Source organism: Microtus oregoni, unplaced genomic scaffold (assembly GCF_018167655.1).
Source record: "Microtus oregoni isolate MIOR12 unplaced genomic scaffold, Mior012 000027F_ref0000203, whole genome shotgun sequence".
Classification (NCBI taxonomy): domain Eukaryota; kingdom Metazoa; phylum Chordata; class Mammalia; order Rodentia; family Cricetidae; genus Microtus; species Microtus oregoni.
In genome coordinates this window covers 22766606-22789775 of record NW_024543086.1, presented here as the reverse complement: position 1 = coordinate 22789775, position 23170 = coordinate 22766606, and the positions used below count along the sequence as shown (strand labels likewise).

The window sequence follows — 23170 nt, the reverse complement described above, 5'->3', positions numbered from 1 at the left end:
CCACTCCTTCCTGCCTGTTATATTTCACGTTCTCATCCTAAAGCCGGGAAAACAGGATGCTGCTCCAACTGCAGAGAGATAAGTCACTCCTTCCTTACCCCAGAGCAGGAACAGGAGGGCCCGCCTTTGCATAGGAGAATGTTCTAGAATGTGGTCACTGCCCAGAAAATCTTGCTTGAGTTCCTAGTGTTGAGTCCTGAGAAGGGATGTGTACAGTGCAGCTGTCGGCTGTCGCTGTGGCAACATGAACAGTGAGCACTGAGGGTCAGTCACTGAGGGTCAGTCACTGAGGGTCAGGATGGAACATTCCAGGCATTTCACATTACCCCTTCCAACAATCCGAGGAAGTAGGCAGGAATCATGTGGGTACAGAGAACCCTAAGTTCAGAGAGACTGAGCTGCTTGCCCGCAATCACACAGCTTGTGAGGAGAGAAGCTCTGGCCGCTAAAGTATGGGTTCCTGGTTCCTGCATTGTGTTTCCCCTCAAACCAAATGGTCCCCCGTGTGCACACAAGCACGCACACACAAACACACCACATACACACAAACACACACACACCACAAACACACATGGGGGTGCTATAAACTCATGTTTTAGACCATATTCAGTGCAGTCCTGACACTCCCATCGCATGGCTTCTTGGATAGACACTCAGTTGTGTGGGAGTGTGTCTGCCCTCCCAGCTCAGCCCATGCAAGAGCCTGTCTGAGGGTCCCTTGAGCTAGCCTTGTATCCCCTTCCTGTGCTGCGCTCAGAAAAGGAACAGAAGTTTAAATGCTGGCTCAGTGCATGACAACTCCACCCTGAAGCTGACAGGGTGGTTGAGCACTGTTCCCACCAGTGGGTCACAGGGCCTGCCTATGCTGCAACCGCTCACACAACCTCGGTCCCTGCCAGGCACCTCAGCCACCAGCTCATGTCCCCATACTTGGCCTGGCCACCCGATAAGGAAGCCTGCGCCTGTTCAGACCAAATAGGCATGCGGTGTGGCCTTCTGGGGGCCACAGGGTGACAGGAGCATCAAGTTACAGCCTCTTTGCCAGGTGGCAGTGGAGGGAGGGTGTTGAACAGCCGGGCTTGCCTGCTCGGCAAAAGAGCAGGTCCAAGGCCCAGAGCCTGTCAAGGCAAGGCCACATCCTATGGGACCCCATTCTTTAGAATGAGACAGACACTCTTAGTGGGTAGAGAAGGAAGACTGGAGTCTGGCAGTCCTGCATTCCTGGCTGGATGCCCACCTCCAGGCAACAGAATTCTGATACAACTTCCCCCACCCAAACTATGGCTTGAATCTTTAACAGCCTCCTCTCCCACAAAAGACACATTTTTGACTGAGTTTCACTTGGTCCCCAGTGAAACACTACTGAGAGACGATGAAGGCTATAGAAGCTGATGCCCGGGCAGGACATCAGGTAAGGGCTCCCACTGTTCTTCCAGGGGATCTGAGTTTGGTTCCCAGCACTCATGTTAGGTGCTTCTCAACTGCCTGGAACTCGAGTTCTGAGGGAGCCAATGCCTCTGGCTCCATAGGTACCTGCACGTACGTGTATATACACACATCATACACACACATACACGGGGGGGGGGGGTTGTGGGCTAGGAGTGCAGGGGCAGTGAGATGGCTCAGCAGGTGGAGGTGCTTGCTGCTAAGTGACCTGAGATTGACCCCTCCCCAAAGTGCCCATAAAGTAGAAGAAGAAAACAGACTCAGACAGATGTTATCTTCTGACTTCACACGTGCGCCATGGCATGAGCACTACCCCCACATAACATAACCAAAGTGCAAACATTAATAAAACTCGGATGGAGTTGAGTGGAATGAAACCATGCACAAAGGGACAACACAGTGCGACTCCTTCCCTTCGAGACACCTAGGACGGTTTAGCTTGTAGACCAAGCAATGCGGAGGGTCTCCAGAGTCCACGGCAGTGGTGGAGCGAGAGGTGTTTTGCAGGTAGTCTCAGCTGGGCGGTGAGAGGCCTCTGGGGGTGCCAGTTGCCCAGCAATGCATTTGTCCCTAGTGTCACTGACAGTAGAGATAAAGCAGTTGCCATGGTGGGGCTTTGTTTTGTTGCTGTTGTTTATGGAGCTGAAGCTGGAAACCACTCGGCACGTGCTCTGCCATGGCACGGCAGCCCAGCCTGCAGCAGTGAACTTGGTGTGTACTGCACTGTGAGCGGCAAGCACATGCTTCAAACAGCATGTCTCAGCACCAGGAACGCTTGGTCTCTGCACCAACGTCTCTATGTCTGTGCTGTTGATTACCCAAGCAGGTAGCACACAGCTACCACCCCAGCACCTAGAAGCTGGGTCAGGAACTCGAGACCAATCTTAGCTATGTATTGCATTATTGGCTGCATGTTGCATTTGAGCCTTGACTACGTGAGAGTTTGAGGGGAGGGAGACAAAATACCTTAAAAGTGTCGGAGAGGGGGCTGGAGAGATGGTTTGGCTGTTAAGAATATTGGCTGCTCTCACAGATGACCAATATTTGGTTCACAGCTCCCCCATAGTAGCTCACAACCATCTATAATTCTAGTTACAAGAGACTTAACACCCTCTTCTGACCTTTTTGGGCACCAGGCATGCATGTGGTACACACACACACACACACACACACACACACACACACACACACACTATGCAGTTAAAACACTCATACATAAATTAGTAATTTTAATCTAAAAAGTGTGGGATTTTTTTGTTTTTGTTTTTTTAATGCCAGACATGGTAGCACAGGACATAAACTCAGAACTCAGGAAACAGAGGCAGGAGAATAGACATAAGTCCAAAGCCATCCTGGTATCATGATATCCATAAGGGTTCCAGGCCAGCCAAGAGCTACAGAGTAAGACTCTGTCTCAAGAGATAACCTTTAATCCCAGCCCTCAGAAGGCAGAGACAAGTGGATCTCTCTAAAAGTGAGGCGGGCCTGGTCTACACAGAGATACCCTGCCTCGAACAAACAAACAATAAAGATAAATAATCAGGAACTGGGGAGATGACTCAATGAGTAAGGAAAAGTGCAAGCATGAGAATCTGAGCTTGAATTCCAACACCCAGCACGGTTACTACAGAGAAAAGAGGATCGCTGGTGCTTACTAGCTCTAAATTGAGAGACCTGCCAAGGTGGAGAACAATGGACACACGTGTACAGACAGACACCATACCATACATACAAAGAAAACTTGACCACCAGACAGACAAGGTATCACCTTCCAGAAAGTTCTTTAATAAAAAAAAAAGACCCTTAAAAACAACTAAACAAGTCAACAATCAGTGATCTAGTGCCTTTGGGAGCTAATGCATGCAGAAAGGAATGATGGCCAAGGACCTCCTCATGTCCTGCAGGCCTCTGACATCAGGAGACTCTGCTGGGCAGTTGATAGGGATTGCCCAAATCAGGGTTCACCACCAAGGCAGAATTGCTTCCCTTCATCAGTTAGCAAACAGATCAAATGATGCCCCAGGGAACTCATTTAATCTCACTTAAATAAGGCCCCGGCTGCTTTATTAAAAGGCTGTCCACAGCAACCAGTTCATGGGAACTGCTTTTGGCCCGTGCTGCAAGAGGATCCGGCTCCTTATTAATGATCCATTTGCTCAATTACACGCTGTGTATCAATACGGCATGGCCAAGGTTTAAATATTTTAACACGAAATTGCAGGGGGATGGAATGACGTCTCCACAACCTGTGGGAAATCTACTGCTTACAAAATTCCACTTCACGCTGTCTCTCCTCCTTACATTCGCAGAATCAAAGGGGATTTGGAACCCAAGACAACCTGGGATAGTGGCCACACAAGAAAGGACAAGGTCATTTCTGAAGCCTCATGGCCAAGGGTTTGATCATGGTTTTACCAAGTGTCACGACGTAAGCTCACTCTAAGGAGTGAGGCTCTCTAAATTTTTGTCCCAGTTCTGCTGTGTGCTGGTGCTACTAACACAGGACAAAATGACACCAAAAGTTAAAGGAACATAGTGTTGGGTTTGTATGGGGGCGGGGGCTCAAAAGGACACAGACAGATTCCTGAAGAATAAGGAATTTACTACAAGGGTTATGAACTCTGTGGACAGCCAAAGTGGCAACAATATGCTGAACATTCTGTAGAGTTTGGGCTGCAGCTCCAGAGACAGGCAGCATGGTGGAGTCTCAGCAGAGGAGGGAGCTTCTTCTGGGTTCAGGTCAAGCCAGCAGCTAGGCTCTCTGCTTCCTGGGCAGGAGCAGGGAGGGGAGAGAGTGAGGAACAGAATGTGTGCCCTTTGTGTAGGTGCACTTCCCAAGTGAGATTATGGACATATCCCAGGAGGGTGCCCATCAGTATCTGCGAAGGGGCTTGGCAGTGGGATTCTAACACTACATTCTCCCACACAGGAAGGGGGAAAAGTCTCTCACCCTGGAGTCTGATGTTTGTTTCATAGGACTTGGGTCAAGAAACTTCAATGCAGCTCATAAAGCCAAAATCTCATTCAGAGAGAGTTGTGTCTTGTTAAAGATATCTCAAATGAGAATGTCAAAAGCAACAAGCTGTAGCTACTTAGAGTGTGGGTACCAAGCATGAAGCCTTAAATTTCATCCCCAGCCCCATATTTCAAATAAAGATGGGTGCCTGAGTGAGATCCTACCTCAAAATAAACTCAATCAATTGGACCAATGGTTCAGTGGGTAAAGGTGCCTAAAGCCCTGAGTTCAATTCCCAAAACTCACATAGTAAAAAAACAAAAACAAAAAAAAAAAAAAACCAGCAAAGCAAAAACAAGCAAACAAAAAACCTAAATTGTCCTCTGACTTCCACATAAATTCCCATTCTCAGTATCTTTCTCTTTTTAAAATAGTGTAATAAAGTATTTTAGAAATCTTTCTGGAGAGATGGCTCAGTGGTTAAAAGCACTTACTGCTCTTCCAAAGGACCAGGGTTCAGTTACCAGTTCCCACATCGGGTGGCTCACTGTAACCTGTGACTCCAGTTCCAACATGCTCTGGCCTCAGTGGGCACCTACATGCATAAGATGCACGTAAATTCATGCAGACATACATACATACATACATACATACATACATACACATAATATATGATATAATCTTTCATGTCATGTCATAAATATATGAATTAATCTTTAAAATGTCTTAGAAATCAGTCATAAAATCAATTGTTTTTCAGTTTCTGCTGGTGGGCTTTTAAAGCATGAAAGGGTGATTTCAGTGTCCCACATACTTCTGTTAAACAGATACCAACCGGCCAGCAGCTCCCCAGATGCCTGGAGGCAGCTGAGTTCATCCCCAGTGGTCCAACCTGGAACCCACGCTGAGAGCGAGTGTCAGCTGAGGAACAAAGAGGGGCATTAAGGGCAGAAAAACCCCTTTGTGCCTCCAGAGCCACCAGTTCCGCTTAGTTATGTAGCTATTTGAGAGACAATAGTGTTTTGTCAACGTTAGCAAAGTGTCTTTGTCTGTGGAGAAGCTGCAGATCTGGATACAGACAAGAACAGGACGGAAGAAGAGAGGCCATGGCTGTGACCACCTTCTAGAGAACTCTTTGAAAACGACTGGATGCAATTTGCTGTTTGTTTGTTTGTTTGCTTTGGTTTTAGAGACAGAGTCTCCGTGCAGCCCTGGCTGTCCTGGTACCCTCTGTGCAGACCAGGCTGGCTTCAAACTCACAGAGGTCATCCTGCCTCAGACTCCCAAGTGCTGGAAATTCACTATTTGAAGACCTTCCTATTTTTTTTTTAAATCGGGGGCAGAGGAGGCTTGAGATAGTGTCACACGTGGCTCAGGCTACCTTGTAGCTCACAATGATTTTGGTCTCCTGAGCCTCTTGTCTCTGTTATTCTCTCACCTACTGCTAGGCTAGGCATGTACCAATCACATCGGATTGTGAATTTTTTTTATAACCTAGGCATGATAAACTGAGTTTACATTTATAAGGCCCACACAGCAGATCATTTTTCAGCCCTGGTTTCAGAACAACCCCAGAAGGTGAGGACAGGCTCTCTCTTTGACTCAGTGAGTGAGTGGGTTCTGAAGCTTACAAAGCGTGAGTTGCCAGGATCGGTAGGGACTTAGAGTCACCACCGCTACCCCTCAGAGATGTCTTGAAATGCTTAAATTACATTTACTGCCGGGCGGTGGTGGCATGTGCCTTTAATCCTAGCACTCGGAGGCAGAGGCAGGCAGATCTCTGAGTTTGAGGTCAGCCTGGTCTACAGAGCTAGTACCAGGGCAGGCTCCAAAGCTACACATACAAACCTTGTCTCAAAAAACCAAAATAATAATAATAATAGTAATAATAATAATAATTGTTTTTATTTGGGAGGCTGTGCATGTGGAGTTCAGAGAACAGCTTGCGGGAGCCTGTTCTCTTCTTCCAGCATTTGGACGCCAGGGATGGAACTCCGGTCCTCGGGTCTGAAGGTAGGTACCTTTACCCAATGCGTCATCTCAGCAGACTTTTCTCCTTTACATGGCATCTTCAAATAGCCCAGGCTAGCCTCAAGCTCATGGCAAGATGAGGTTAAGCTAGCCTCCTGCCTCTAAACTTCTGTGCTGGGGTTATAGTTGAGCACCACCATATGAAATTATGAGGTGCTGTGCATTGAGATCAGGGCTTTGTTCATGCTGGGAGAGCACGCCTCCAGATGAGATACAGCCTCTCAGGTGGTGGTGGCGCATGTCTTTAATCCCAGCACTTGGGAGGCAGAGGCAGGCGGATCTCTGTGAGTTCGAGGCCAGCCTGGTCTACAAGAGATACAGCCTCTCATCTGGTATTTTTCATCTGCTTGGTATGGAGTGAGCTCTGTGCTGGGATGGACACACACACACACACACACACACACACACACAGTCAATCACCATGACAACCTTATGCCAAAGTGGGCCATGAAACAATGTGGATCTAGTGCTTCAGACCAAAGTAACTGAGTTTCACCCTCTGGAGTCACAGCCCCATGGCAAAGAAGGGGAACCAGCCCTACAGCCTGCCTGGACAAGAGGACAAGTCACAGTAAGAGCCAGAATTCAAGGTGCATTTCCTCTTCATCAGAGCCTGCTGTAGGAACTTCCAGATGTCCACGGCCATCACCATGATTTGGAAAGCCAGGGATGCCCACTTTAAAGATGGGCAGCAGAGAGTTGATTGGGAGGGAAGTAACCCACATTGCCAGCCTCCCACCCTGGGAACCAGTCGTGTGTAATGATGCCTCCTGTGGGCCTCCATGGTTTATCTGACTAGGAAAACAGAAGCATGTGGGCTCACAGAGGTGGACCAAACAGGAAACCTGTGCATATCCACCAGCTGAGAGGGGATCTTACAAAGAAGGCTGGGGTTAGCAGTAGGGGTGGGGTGCAGCAGACTGGTGTTTAGGACACTTTGGCACTCATTCATATGATGAATGACTATAGTCTACTACTATATTGGGCCACATTCATAGCTGTCCTGGGACACATTAAGCCCATGGGTCACAGGTTGGACACACTTGCAAGACATTTCAGTATAATTATTTATAAAACCTTGTCTTCTCTCTCTCTCTCTGTCTGTGTGTGTGTCTCCCCCCTTTTCTCTCTCTTTGTGAGTATGTGTGTGTGTCTTCCCCCCTTTCTGTGTGTGTGTGTGTGTGTGTGTGTGTGTGCACTCACGCATGCGCTAGCTTGGCAAGCATTCACCTCTGTACTTTGCTTTCAGCTCTAAATCTTGTGTGATAACAGGGAGTGCCATATGTCACAGGTACCTACTATGTGTCAATCATGTGGCTTCCGGGACACCAGTCACTTCTGTTACTCTCCACCATAAGCCTGTTGAACTGCCCCCATTTCTCCAAGGAGAGACTGAAGCTCCAGGAGGCAGAGTGATGAAACCCAGAGAAGGAATCCAAGGCATGCCCCAGCTCTGGCCTCAGTGCAAAGATCTGGTCCAGGAGGCCAAGGATCTGGGCTCAGTCCTAGGCAACCAACTGCCTCCCTGTAAGACACTCAGACGTACTGTATCTACATACTCAGACTGGGAGGCTACATCTCCATCCCCTATTTTTGTTTCTATGTAACCCAGGAGGACTTTGAATTTCCGATTATCCTGTTTCAGCCTCTCAAATGCTGGGATTGCAGGCACATACCACCACACTAGATCTTGTATTCTATCTGCTAGGCAGTGTTCCAAGAGTCATGACAGATGGAAGGGGGTGGCCAGGCAAAGAAGTCAGGGCAGCGGAATAGTTCAGCAATTCTTTCCCATTCCATGGTCTGAGATGCCCCCTCTCCTTTCCACCATAGCTGACCTCCAGCCACAAGAGGGACCGAGAACCAGGGGTCACTCACCGCCATGACCAGCTCGAATGGATACTTGTACACTCGGACAGGAGACTGGTATTTTTGCACCATGTTCAAACTCAGACACCACCAGGACAGGGTGAGCACAGAGCCTGGGAACAAAGCGTTACTAGTGAGGCGGATATGATTGCCAGCGGCTCCTGGCCAGGTACCACCCCTCTGAGAACAAGCATGACATCTCCCCATCCCCACTCTTCCAGAGTCCTCCATAGGTACCCTCAAAGCCACCCACTCAAACAGGCACATGCATTTCAACTCTTCCATTTCCACGATTGTCCTCACATAGTCTCCCCATGGCATGCCGTGCATATCCTGCCCTATTGCCCACCCACCACCCCCAGTTTTTTTGTGCCTGCCGGTTCATGTTCCTGCGGAATACCCTGATACATGCACCCTTCTGTACATTTCCCCTGCACTCCACGCCCACACAGAACAGACCTTGTACACGCAGCACAGAACTTTGCACAGACACTCTGCTCTCTGTAGCAACTACACGCACACACACACGCGCACACACACACACACACACACTATTCCCCAGGTGCATACAGTGCTCACCCACACAAAGCTATTCAAACACTCTATGCAAGCACGCGCAGGCCCCACAGTCCCGCTCACCCTTGGAGCTGCTGGAGACACAGCACAGTGCTCTGGCACCTGCTTGACCAGGGAGCTGAGCTCGCCAGAGTCCCAGCAGACACCTTTCCTGGAGCACAGAGCCTTGGAGCTCAACAGCCTCAGCCTGGCACCAGCCTCTTGCTCAATCCTACATACACGGTGGCCGGCCCGCAAAAGAAGGACCAGAGAGGTGACAGACGTGTCCAGCCTGGAGAGCTCCAGGACCCGGGACAGCGGGAGAACTTAGCTTGACTTGGCCCCGCCCCTAGAGGTTTATCTTGCTCCCTGATTGGTCTGGTACCAACCCACACTGGCCGTACTCTGCCCGCTGTCTTATACCTTGCCCCTCGTTTTTACCCTTCCCTCGCTTGGTCACGCCTTCAGCCCCGCCCTTTCTTCCAATTGGCCACAGCTCGAGAAAGCCCTGCCCATGTTGAACGCGTCCACAGTCATCCAGACTCAGCAAAGGTTCCGCCCCTACCCAATCTCCGCCCCCATGAAGATCCAACCCCCAGGCCCTGCACCCCTTCACCTCGCTCTGTGTAACCTCTCCTTCATCCACTGGGATGAACTTTTTGTTGTTGTTTGGTTTGTTTTGAGGCCGACCTGTCCATCCCCGAAATCAAGGCTAGACTGCCTCAAGTGCGGGGATTACAGGCGTGCGCCACCACGCCCCGGCTGATAGCTGGCCTTGAGCTCAGCTCCTCCACCTAGTCGCTTCTGAGGCAGCAGTGGTCCAGATCTTCCTTTCCGGAAGCATTGTTTAAAGCATTGTTTATTCACCATTCACACCTTTGCAGAGTGCCCACTGTCAGGCCCTCGGATATTAAATAAATTCGGCAGGCTGGAGAGATGGCTCAGCAGTTAAAATATGTACTGCTTCTCCAGAGTAGCGGAGTTAGATTCCCAGCACCCAAGTCAAGCGCTTGCAACATCCTGTAAGCCCACCTCTGGGGACAACCAGCTCCTCTGACCTCTGTAGGCACCTGAACATACCTACACATACACATACGTAATTTAATTTAAAATAACAAAAATAAATGTTAAGAATAGAGTAATATTTGTTATTTGATCATTTAGACGTGGTGAAAAGTGCAGAGAAGGAGATAACCGGGAAAGGAGTGCACGGGGTGACTCTGGGAGGGAGGTATTTGCCTATTTTTCTAATTTTACCCGCATCCAAACCCTGCCAGTCTTCCCAGGGTGCGCAGGGACCAATCTCACTCCCGTCAGCCCTCCCGTTTCCCAACCTGCTGTTTCACCTTGCAAGAGCAAAGGAGATGGCCCCGGTATCGCTGCCAACCTTTTGTTGTGACTGCCCAGGGAGCGGCAAGATCTTACCAGGACCTAGTAGACAGCGTGTGCTAAGTGCTATCTAGGTTAAAAAGTACAGAAATAGGAGTCAAAATTTCCAGACTTACCACAAGGTGGCAGCAAAAGATAACCCAATTTGCCGCAGGGTATGGCTCAGCACCAGGTGTCTTATCCTTGCTGGACTCGCTGAGAGGACCTTGTTCTCTGCCCCGGGATCAGCAAGGCACAGTGACACTGTCATCTGGTGTTTTCCAACATCACAGTTAAATCACAACCTCCTTTGCTCCAAACCTTAAGGGGAGATGTGATTGCACTAGGAGAAATAGTGGGTGACGTGTTGGGGAAGTCTGAGGAAAGGGGGTGCATGTGTGGACCAAGCTCCCTCCTGCCCCAGACCAATGAACGTGAATTTAATATCACCACCTCCACCCACACAAACCTCTTCGTGGCTCAGTTCTGCTAATTATCTCTACCACTTCATTTGTACGAACCCATCCAGATCTCTTCTAAAGACTCTCAAACACAAATGCACTCAATCCCCAAGACAGCTGCTGTAGTGAGGGACCGGCTTGGAACTCGAGGGAGGTGGTGTAGGCAGAGCACTGTGGTTTATTAAATGCCATCAAATGGTCTACACTAAGATGGCTGGTTGTACGTTCTCTAAGTTTCACCTCAACTGAAACAAAAACGGGGGAGCTGGAGAGTTGGTGGTGTTCGCCTGGCTCCCACGAAGTTCTGAATTTCACCCTCCGTACCACATGTACCCCGTCTGTACTATCAGCACTCAGATATGAAAACAAGAGGACCAGAAGTTCAAGGTCATCCTCACTATGCGGCAAGTTTGAGACCAGCATGGGTTACATGAGGGCCCGACTCAAAAAAGAAACAGGGGCTGGAGAGATGGCTCGGTGGTTAAGAGGACCCAAGTTCAATTCTCAGCACCTACACTGGGTGGCTCATGCCTGCCTTTAACTCCAGCATTAGGATCCCCAACGTCCTTTTCTGACTTCCAAGGTACCTGCACATATGACATACACTCATACAACCAGGAACAAGTAAATAAACCAAAAACAAGTCATAAGTATAAACAATAAACCAGTAACTTGGGTGTAGGGAGATGGCTCAGTGGATAACAGCACTTGCTAAGAACGTGTGAGCAGTGGGAGGGGACGACTCAGCCCACACGTGAATTCCAGGCAGGTGTGGCAGCCCACCTGCAACCTCAGCATGCGTGCAGAAGATGGAGATCCCTGGAGCATGCTCACTAACAGAATTAGTGAGCTTTGGATTCAAGTGAGAGGCCCCACCTCAAAATGTAAGGTGGAGAGGCAAGTGGATCTCTGAGTGTGAAGCCAGCCTGGGCTACAGAGTGAATTCCAGAATAGCCAGGGCTACACAGAGAAATCCTGTGTCTTTGTTAGGGTTACTATTGCCGTAATGAAACACCATGACCAAAAGTAACTTGAAGAGGAAAGGTTTTCTTTGGCTTACACTTCTATCGCTGTTCATCATCAAAGGAAGTCAGGATAGGAACTCACACAGGGATACTGCTTTTTCATCATGGCTTGCCCAGCCTGCTTTCCTGCTTTCATTCTTTCTTTCTTTCTTTCTTTCTTTTTTTATTTTTGAGACAGGGTTTCTCTGTGTAACAGCCCTAGCTGTCCTGGAACTAGCTCTTGTAGACCAGGTTCCAGGTTCTAGGTTGGCCTCGAACTCATAGAGATCCACCTACCTCTGCCTCCCAAGTGCTGGGATTAAAGGCATGGGCTGTCACTGTCTGGCTCACTCTGCTTATATAGAACCATCCTAGGAATAGTACCACTCACAATGGGCTGGGCCCTCCCCCATCAATCACTCACTAAGAAAATGCTCTACAGGTTTGCCCAGAGCCAGATCTTAGGGAGGCATTTTCTCATTTGAGGCTGCCTTCTCTCTGATGACTCCAGCTTGTGTCAGGTTGACATAAAACACCCTTGTCTCAAAACCAAAACAAAAGAAAGAAAGGAAGAAGATACTTAGCTTCCACATACGTTCACACACACAAGCATCTACATCCTCAGGCACACGCATGTGCACACATACACACAGTTAAATAAAATACATATAGCATGAGCGTGTCTATTGTAAGCATCTTACTGTGCAGTGCAGCAGACCTCAGTGCATTCACAAGGCTGTGTAACCAACCTGACAGTCCTGGGAGGGGCTTCATAACACCACCCCTCCCAGAAAGCCTACACCCATGAAGCAGTCTCTGTCTCAGCCTGCCCAGCTGCTGCTTCTGAAAGCTTTCTCATCTGCCCCCGAAGGCCTAGAATCTAGGATTCTAGATTGTATTCTTTTTTGTTTGTTTGTTTGTGTTTTTGTTTTTTGATACAGGTTTTCTCTGTGTAGCCCTGACTGTCCTGGAACTAGCTCTGAAGACCAGGCTGACCTCAAACTCACAGAGATCGCCTGCCTCTGCCCCCTGAGTCCTATGATTAAAGGTGTGCGCCACCACCACCTGGCAAAATTGTGTTCTTTCTCCAATTCTCAGCACACAGCCCAGGGCCTCCTGGTTGGGGGCCATCTAGGGCCACCCAGGTCACAGTCAGGGCTCCTGAGCACAGTTGCTCAGGTTCTAACAATGCCACACAGAGTTCCTGGTGCCTTTGCAGCCTTGATGGACAGAAGCGTGGTCTAGAGGGGCTGACCCAGGGGCTGACCCAGGGGCCTGCACTGTGGGTCCCTACCCACTCCAATCCCCAGCCTGTCCCAAATCTTTTCATTTCCATAAAGGCTTCTGGACTCCACCCCGAGTCACCTGTGAGCCAAAGGTCACAGAAAAGTGAGAAGACTTTAAACAGTGGAGAATCCTCAGCTTGGAGTGAAGGGGCTCACAGGGGTGGCCCAGCAGGCAGTGTGGATGCTTTCACAGATCCACCCTAGTGAATTCGGGCTCTCTGCTCACAGAGGCGTGGCCATACTGTTTCCTCTTTCATTTTATTTCACTTTAAATTTTATTTTTATTTTAAATTCTCTGTATGTGTGTGCGTCCATGTATGGTATGTGAACAGGAGGACCGACACTGGCAGAGCCAGAGACATTGGATGCCCTGGAGCTGGAATTAGAGGCAGTAGTGAGCCACCCAACATGGTGCTGGGAATTGAACTCTGGTCCTCTGTAAGAGCAGCAAGCAAGCTTAAATGCTGAGCCATCACTATAGCGATTATGTCTGTCTTTTTTTTTTTTCCGACAGTCTCCTACACAGCCAAGGCTGGCCTTGAACTTACCATGCTTCTATCTAATCATCCTCTCAACTCAGCCCCCTGAGATCTGAGATTATAGGTGTGAACTAGCACAGCTTTGGTCAAGAATTTTGTTTGTTTTATCCAGAGTTGGGGACAGACCCTAGGGCCTCCTCTCCGCAGGCTGCTGGGCAGCGGCAGTGTCCCCACCCTTCCTTCCTTTCTGTGACTGAGTCACACTCCTCCATGGACAGGGCACATTTCAGCCATCGGCGGAACAGCATCTGGGCTGACAGTGTGGCCGTCACAGGTGGATAAGAAGCGTGTGAGCAATGGGGAGATAACCCTGACAAACAGCCGGCCAGACAGGCCACAACGCCCCAGGAGCCTCGTGGGTTCTGAACCTGGGCACACTCCCTCCGAATCTCTTGGTTGTTTCTTGTGTGGTTGATTGGAGGTTTTTGAGGCAGAGTCTTACTCTGTAGCCCAGGATGCAGCCCAATCAACCTCCTGGTGACTCACTAGATCATCCAGGCTGGACTCAAACCTAGCTGCATCAACCGCTTGTGTGCTGGGGTCTCAGGCGTGAACCACAGCTCTTTGTTTTCTGTTGTTCTTTATCAGGACTTACCACACAGCCCAAGCTAGCCTTCACTTTACACTCCTCTGCCTCAGTCTCCTGAGCCTCCAATAAGAGGTGTGCACCATCATGCCCAGCTCCTGGGTTTTGAATACATCTCAAAAAGGGCAGAGACAGGGTGTAATCTGGAAGTCTGAGAGGTGTCACCTATTGGGCCCTGGGTGGTCACTGCCTTCCCTTTGGGTGATTGTATTTAGAGGGTATCAGTGATGGGAATCAAGGCCCAGAAAGGAGGCCCTCCTTGGTCCTTATTCCCTGCCTTCACCAAGGTCCTTTCCTCTGCTTGCCTCCAGAGGTCTTGGTGATCCAGGCACAGGACCCCTGCAGGCTAGGGAAGGAGCCTCTGCAGGCTGTCCAGCCAGCCGCTCCCCAAATAACCACGCAGAGACCTAATAATTATAAATGATTGGTAACAGCTCGTTTTTAGCTAGCTCTTGCAACTTTGATTGTCCCACTTCTATTAATGTATGTGCTGCCCCAAGGGTCATGTCCATACTTCCCACCCTGTTCGCTCTGAGTCTCCTGGTATCTCCACAGACTCTGCCCTTCTCTCCAGCATTCTCTCTGTCCCAAAAATCCTGCCTAACTATCTGCCAGTCAGCTTTTTATTAACAATGAAAGTAACACATCTTCACAGTGAACAGAAGGATTATCCCACAGCAAACCTCCATGCTAGCTCCTGGACTGCTGTCACAGGCACAAATGTGTGATTTGAAACCCAACACAAATTCCCATCTCACAATCCTGGAGCTGAAATGAGCCCCACTGGGCTATAGGTGAGTGTCAGCCAACCCATCCTTCTGCAGGCTCCGAAGGGAGATGGTTTCTGGCCTCACTGGGGCACCAGGCCATGTGCAGAGAGGGACCTCCTGAGGGAAGAGAGCCAACAAATAAGGCCCTAAATAGTGTGGCCTTGCTAAGGCCAAGGGAAAGCTGGGTACCTGTCACTACACCCTAAAACACAGAAACAAGGCTCTGCCTACCCTGGGGCCACCTGCTCCATGATCCTACAGTGAAGCATGGAACCTGTTGAGAGGACTTGGTAGGGGAGAGGATCCTGCTACTTCCCTGCCCCTCCTTACCACACCCTGAGCTCTACAGGAAGTGAGAGAGACTGTCTCTCAAGATCAGCTGGGGAGGGGAGGGATCTGGGCACTGACTTGCATCTCCGTATTACTGGGCAAAGATGCAACACTGGTTCAGTGAGAGAGAGCCAGGTGGAGGGAGAGCCAGGTGGAGGGAGAGCCAGGTGGAGGGAGAGCCATGTGGAGGGAGAGTCAGGTGGAGGGAGAGCCAGGTGGAGGGAGAGCCATGTGGAGGGGGAGTCAGGTGGAGGGAGAGTCAGGTGGAGGGAGAGCCAGGTGGAGGGAGAGCCAGGTGGAGGGAGAGCCAGGTGGAGGGAGAGCCAGGTGGAGGGAGAGCCAGGTGGAGGGAGAGCCAGGTGGAGGGAGAGCCAGGTGGAGGGAGAGCCAGGTGGAGGGAGAGCCATGTAGAGGGAGAGTCAGGTGGAGGGAGAGCCATGTGGAGGGAGAGCCAGGAGGAGGGAGAGCCAGGTGGAGGGAGGGCCAGGAGGAGGGAGAGCCAGGAGGAGGGAGAGCCAGGTGGAGGGAGAGCCAGGTGGAGGGAGAGCCAGGCAGGTGTTGGGCATGGTAGTTGCCTGGAAGCAAAAGGCACAACTGTTTGTTCAGAGAGAGATGGGAGTCAGTTCTGCAGCACAGCAGACTTCTCTGAGCACTTGATAGGGGCAGTAAAAAGCAGGGTGAGTGTAGACCTGAGTGTGTGGGGGGGAGCAGACAGAGACTACGGAGGTGCAAAGGCCCTGTAGCAGGAGTGTGTTCCCAGGAGTGAGGAGGAGACTAGATGGGCTGTTCAGGGTGAGCGTGAGAGCACAGATCTTCTTCTGCTCAACCTCTAGCTGCTGGGCTTAGAATAGACCAGTGAACCAGTGAGGGGGAAGGAGAGCTGTGGAGGAGGAAGGAGGAGGAGGGGTATGGGGGAGGGAGGAGGGGGGGCCTGGGAGCACACAGAGTCTCCCGCAGTGCTGGAAATGAGGAGTAGGTGAGGGGTGAGGCCTTGGATCTGAAGCTCAGGTAAATGCCGCAGGTGACAAGGGTCCCAAAGATGACTTTCGTGGATAAAGGGGAAGCTGAGAGAACCTGCAGCCAGAGGAGAATCCTATTTCTGCACAGGGTCACTCGCACAGGGCAGACAGGAGCCTGTGACAGGGTCCGGTCAGAGGGGTCCTCACCACCCTGTGCGAGTCTCTCCACAGGCTTGTCAGGTCAGACTGCCATATCCACAGAGCAGACTCCAGGGTCATCTGTCCTCAGCCTGAAGGGCTGCAGCCCAGCCCCACCAACCAACTGGCCCTAGAGCTGTTCAATATGACAGCTCCCAACACATAGCTGGCCAAGCTGACAGGAATAGAAAGAAGCCTTTGACACTTCCACACAAGCAAAACAAACGGCCAAACTGTCAGGCCCCCAGTTAGACCTGGTGGCACACACTTATAATGGCAGCTACTCTAGAGGTTGAAGCAGGGGGGTAAAAGTTCAAGGCCAGTATGAACTACAGAGTAAGTTTCACAGCTAGGCTGGACAACTTAGTAAGACCCTATCTGAAAACATAAATAAATAAATTTATTTATTATTTTGTTTTTGGTTTTTTTTGAGACACGTGGCTCTGGTTATCCTGGAACTTACTACGCAGACCAGGTGGCCTTGAACTCACAGAGATTCACCTGCTCTTGCCTCCCAAGGGCTGGAATTAAAGGCATGAGCCATTGTGCCTAGCTATAAATAAAATTTTTAAAAGGTTGGGCATGTAGCTCAGAAAGACGCTTGCATTCATGCAATCTCGTGCTCAAACCTCAGAAGTGGAAAGAAAAATCCCAGCAGGGAGCAGCTGGCAGCTCCAGATTCGTCCCAGCATCCTCAGGCTGAGGAAGCTCCTGGATAGGGCTCCTCCCACGCGCAGCAGGGCCAGGCCCTTTGATGAGGATCCCAATGACCAGCCCGCAAGCCAGGACGGGGCGGGGGCCCTGGGCAGAGAGGAGGGAACTCTGTCCAGAGCTGGGATTGATTCATCAGTCTGGGCTCTTGGCCCAGACCTGGGATTAAGCCCTGAATCTGATCCAAGACTAGCTGCGAGAGCAGCCAATGGGCGCTTGGCACCGGGTCCCAGGTTGGAATGTTTGAGCTCAGCAGAGAGGGGACAAAAGTCAAAGTAGACCTAATGGGTAGACGGTAGCAGGGAGGAGAGAGGTTGTTCTAGGCGCATCCGCTTCCACTGCATCACAGGCCTTCCTTCCTCGTGACGTCACACCTCCCACGCGCCAGCCACCTGTACACCTTTCAGTTGCAGAGGTCGCTCACTTATCCGAGCTCCCTAACTGGTTAGCGCTTGAGCTTTTTCTTTCTTTCTTTTCTTTTTCTAGGGCGGGGAGCGGCTGGGGAAAGGTATCTGCCATAGGTGAGGACCTGATTTACAGCACATACGTAAAAGTTGGGGCTGGAGCTGGACTTGGCTTAGCAGCCACGAACATTTGCCGCTCTTGCAGAGGATCCAGGTTCATTTCCCAGTACCCATGAGGCAAAACTGGTTTTGACTCCTGTTCCAGAATTCTGATGCCCTCTTTTGCACCAGGCACACATGCGGTGCCCGTAAACACATACAGCCAAACAGTCATTTACATAAACTAAAAATAAGTACAATATATTTATTTTATTTTTATTTATTTGTTGGCACTTTTATTTTTATTTAATTTATTTATTGCCCGCCGCTTTTTGTTTTTTGTGATAGGGTCTCTCACTCTGACCTGGGCCTTGCTGACTTGGTCAGGCTAGGTAACCAAAGAGCTGCCAGGGATCTGCCTGTCTCTATCTCCCAGCAATGAAACTACAATGAGCTCTACCAGCCCCATTTAAAAAATATATTGAGCCAGGTGGAGGTGACACATGGCTTTAATCCCAGAGGCAGGTTGATATCCAAGTTTGATTCGATGCTAGCCTAGTCTACAGAGTGAGTTCCAGCACACCCAGGGCTACACAGAGAAACCCTGTCTCGAAAAGCAAAACAAAACAAACAAACCAACAACAACAACAAACAGAAAGCAACCAATGTAGAGAGTGCCGAGGAACACCTACCCAAGGTTGACTCCACATGCTCACGTGTGTGCAGGGCACCCATGGATAAATATGCACCCAAACACACAGATACACAAATGCATGGACACAGCGAGGAAAGGGACAATGTGGCTGCCTGCTTTCCGTTCCACCATCTTCCCAGTGGGAAGGGCTCCTCACACAGGATGGATCTTGTAACCCCTGGGCTGGATGGACAGAAGGTGCTATGTAAATGGATCATTGCCCACGAAGGAAGCACAAGGGGCCATGGGTCCACCTCTTTCTTTGGCAAGTAATGCAGGAGGACATGAGGACCTTGTACCTATAAGTGAGGGTCTTCTCTTCCCAACACCCTCAGCCTTAGGTCTGACCACTTTCCCCACAGTGTTCCCAGTCCCCCCCCCCCCCAGTAGCATCTTTGTACACATCGCTCTTTCGTGTGCTGGGCTGCTCTTTGGGGACCTTGAACGTACCCCATCTCTATCCTCTCCCTGCTTCTCCACAGCAAAGCCCTCTGAGGGCTCCACCCTGATGTCACGTACCGAGGAGTCGGAACTTGACTTGTCAAATAATATCTGCTCAATAAGTATTGGGTGATGTGATGGGCTGGGGATGTGGCACAGCTGACCGAGTAATTACCTAGCACGCACAAACCCCTGACTGCCATCCCTAGCACCACACAAACCAGGTACTCTTGTAATTCCAGTACTTAGGAGGTGGAGGCAGGAGGATTGGATATCCAAGGTCATCCTCAGCTCTATCTGACCTCTTCTCTAACTCTTGGCTGGAGCTCTGGGGGTCTTCCCTGGGACCACATTCATTCACAGTGAGAAGACTGAACATAATCTTTGTCCAGCAAGTGGTTAGTGCTGGGGATGAGGGGGCTGGTCCAGCACATGGTCCTGAGCCTCCAGGAGATGCCTTGAGAGGCATGTCACGATCATCAGCTACAGCTGAAAGGTACGGAGCGGAAGTAGCTCCTCCATCGTTTCCGTCAGGGTTGGCAGCCGGGCGCTCGAGTCAAGGCGCATCAGAATGCCGCTGTGAGAATGTACTTTTCATTACCTGACATTGTCTTGCCTCTTCACTGAGTTTATGGAGTTGGTATCCGGATGCTCCCATTTTGCAGGTGTGAAAACTGGGATTCAGAGAATTGAAGATACTTGCTCAGGGTCACACCACAAGGAGATGAAAGAACTCAGACTCGACAGTTCAGTTCCCAAATTCTTCTCATTTAGCAGAGGGCAAATCATCTCCCCACCAGAGGTCACACATCTGGGAGCAGGGCTAACCTGGCTTTTGAGCCCAGATGGGCTTCATACTGTATCTGGTTTAATTTCTAGGTCTGTGCCTTGTAGCCTGACTATCACTTGGTATTCTGGACATTGGAGGGAACGAGGCCCTGACCTTCTGACCTGACCAGACCCAGGGTCATTCACACCCTAGACACTAGCCCAAGAATGCAGCTGCACTTGCCTGGTATGCATGAGCCTAGCAGGGCTCACAAGGGGAGGAGCGGGCAGCAGGCAGGAAGAAGCAGCTGGGCGTGGACAGGAGGCAAGGCAGCCTGTCCTGCAGGGATGTAGCGCCTGGCAGAGCTTGTTCAGCCCCACCTAGAGCCACCCCGCCCTGGCAGGGTGACCTCCTTGCAGAGAAACCCTCATGGTGAGTGAGAGAGAACCAGGGATGGTCCTGGGGTGAGATTTCTGATATTCAGAGTCGCCCCTTTGTGACTAGGCCATGTAGGGAGAAGGCCAGGGCCCTAGGGTTCAGAGCAATCACCATTCAACCATAGTGGGAGTCGTCTCCATATTTTGGCAACATATACAACTGTACAGGTGCATACCTGAGTCTAGGGAGGGTAGCAGAGAGTCATGGGAACCTGTCTTCCAGCAGTGACCTCTGGGGCAGGGCTACCCATCAGGCAGGAGGAGGCTGACAGGGGCCCCAGAGGGTGAGAGCCTGAGGTGAATACTCTAGGGGTGACTCAGGAGCAAGAAGGCTCAATGAGTCACCCTGGACCCTCTTCTGTGCCTGCTTCCAGAGCTCAGCTTCTGCTCTTGCCAAGGGGAAACTATGGGGAGCTCCAGGGAGGGGGGAACAGCTCGGGGTTAGGTATGAGTCAGCCCATGTGAGCTGAAGGGCCAGCTTGGCTTTCCATTCGAAGAATTGTCCTGCAAGAAAAGTAAATATGTTACACAATACAGGGCAAAGCTAGGCCAGCCCCTCCTGCCCTCTGGGAGTGCGGGGAGGAGAGAGACCTCAATACCTAGGGCTGTGAACACAAGCATCCCTTTGCACGGACTGCTCCCTACATAGGAGGTAAAGAGTGGTTAAGCCCCTGTTGCGATCACACAGCCAGGGTTCAAACCCAGGCTGGCTTTGAACTGTGTTTTTCAGATAGTCCCCTAACTGCTTGCTTCTGTGTCCCAGAGCAGTGCTCCTCTTGCTGGTTATCTCACTGGGTAGAGCGTGGTGCTGATAAGATGCAGTTTCTTGGGTTCTCTAAAGACCCATTCAGTCATAATCTTAGGGAGAGAAACCTGAAATTGGATGTGGGGCCTCCCGCATGCCAGGCAAAGAGTAGACCACGGAGCTCCGCCCCAGCTCTTTTTAGTCTGTGTTTGGAGACAGGGTCCTGCTAAGTCACTCAGGATAGCCTTGAACTCATTCTGGAGCCACGGTGGGCCTTGAACTTTTAATGGACCTGCCTCAGCCTCTGCTGAAGTGACAGGCCTATGCCTGACTAGAATCTCTATCAGAAATGTTCCCAAGGTGAAGGCAGAGCCACATAGGAGATGTGAGAGGGACAATCTATGAGAGGATGGACCTGGGCCTCCACCCTGGGAGGACAAGGCCTCATCCTGGTCCTGTGAGCATGGCCCTCTGCTCCCCGGCTGAGAGAATGCTGCTCTTCCTGTTTCAAACTGGTTCAAAGTGAGTGCCGAGTGTGCATTCCTCTCCAACTTCTGGGGAAATGCTAAGCACAAAGAGGGCGTGGGTAACCCTTGCAACAAAGAAGTCCCTCCTTCCAGCTTTGGAAAGGACAGGTGTGAGAGGCCAAGGGTCACTGGTTGCTGAGCACTGGCTGGCCCGGCAGGTGCCTCCTCCATGAGGTTTGACCATCCTGGAACAAGTATCCACCCAGCCCCAGTGCTGGCCTCCCTGCCGCCGCCACAGCAGAGGGGATGAGTCACTTGGCAGAAGGCAGCTTGGCAATGCCGAACTAACCCCATCTGGCCCCCAGAGGATGTACGAGTGAGGCCAGATCCCCCACCCCATCCTGCCTGCCCAGAGATGTGCGTGGGATATGTATACACACGTGCACACACACCCATGCATATACACACAGCTGCACCAGCCCTGGGCAGGCTGTTTTAGAACATGGAGTGAGAAGGTGGGTGAGGGCCAAGTGGAATTCCTCCCTTAATCTGTTAATTCCCTCCAACACTCCTGGACTCGGCCCAGCTGAGTCAGTGGGCACCAGGCCCAGTTGCCCTGAGCTTGGGAGTGGAAACTGTGGTGGGTAGAGAGAGGGGTGTCCAGATTTGGGGCACATGCAACTGGCAGATGGGGCCACAGACCAGTCAGGCACTGTGACTCTCAGTATGGCTTCCCTTCCCAAGAGAAAAAGCCAGGATACCAGGTCCCTCCTGATCAGGGAGTCCCACGGGCTTCACTTCACAGGGAGCACTCAGGAGAATTGATCACCAGAGATGAGACCCTGAGTAAGATGCTATCAATGTTGTTGTCGTTACTCTGTGGTGCTCCAGGCTTACGAGCCTGGTGCTCCCTGTGCACCGCCTTCCCCAAACCACTTCACATCCACCCACTCATCCACCCAGGAATTGTTGAGGAAAGGATTTGAGTGTTTGGGGAAATCTGGAATTTTATTCAGAGCTCTGTACCTGGCATCCAAGGAGCTGATTTTGTCCCTGGTTTTGTTGAGTTCTCTAATCACAACCAGGCTGTGTTAGGGACTCACTATGAAGGGTCTCATGCCATGACAGTCACTCTGCTTTGACCCACTTCACAGATGGAGAAAACTGAGGCCCAGAGAGGCAAAAGGGTCTTGCTCATTGTTCCCCACAGCTGAAAAGAGACCAAGTAAAGATTCAAACACTGGTCTGTCCTGGCTGCCTCCCCTCCTTCCCCACTGAAGACTTGTTCACTATCGGGGGACTCAAGGCTAACAATTTCCCATGGGTCTTTCCAGAAGTTTTCCATGTATACAAAAGCATATTGTACAGGTATTCCCACCTACCAGCTCTCTGCACTCCTTGCCTCAACCTCTAGAGTTCAAAAACTCTGTTTTTAAAATTATGTGTATGAGTGGGTGCATGCATGGGCGTGTGCGTAATGTGTGCAGGTGACAGCAGATACCTGTGGAGCCCAAAAGAAGACAGCAGATCTGGGTGTGTGCAAAGTGTGTGCAGGTGACAGCAGATACCTGTGGAGCCCAAAAGAAGACAGCAGATCTGGGTGTGTGCAAAGTGTGTGCAGGTGACAGCAGATACCTGTGGAGCCCAAAAGAAGACAGCAGATCTGGGTGTGTGCAAAGTGTGTGCAGGTGACAGCAGATACCTGTGGAGCCCAAAAGAAGACAGCAGATCTGGGTGTGTGCAAAGTGTGTGCAGGTGACAGCAGATACCTGTGGAGCCCAAAAGAAGACAGCAGATCTGGGTGTGTGCAAAGTGTGTGCAGGTGACAGCAGATACCTGTGGAGCCCAAAAGAAGACAGCAGATCTGGGTGTGTGCAAAGTGTGTGCAGGTGACAGCAGATACCTGTGGAGCCCAAAAGAAGACAGCAGATCTGCAGTGCTGGGGCCACCAAACAGGGCTCCTCTGCATGGGCAGTGTGTTCTCTTAGCTGCTGAGCCAGACTCCCCCCCCCCCCCCAGCACCAACCTCCTTATTTTAAACCAGT

The 23170-nt window shown here is 50.7% G+C and overlaps 1 protein-coding gene across 1 annotated transcript in view; it reads right to left on the bottom strand.

The window, feature by feature from the left end:
• Sec14l5 (SEC14 like lipid binding 5) overlaps positions 1-9237 on the bottom strand; it is a 36532-nt gene extending 27295 nt beyond the window's left edge. The window contains exons 1-2 of the mRNA XM_041675835.1: positions 8942-9237; positions 8312-8415 (exon numbers count right to left, since the gene is read on the bottom strand). Of these exons, the coding sequence (XP_041531769.1) occupies positions 8312-8374 (63 nt within the window). The 5' untranslated portion in view covers positions 8375-8415; positions 8942-9237. The remainder of the gene's footprint in view (positions 1-8311; positions 8416-8941) is intronic.
• Between the last annotated feature and the right edge of the window lie 13933 nt (positions 9238-23170).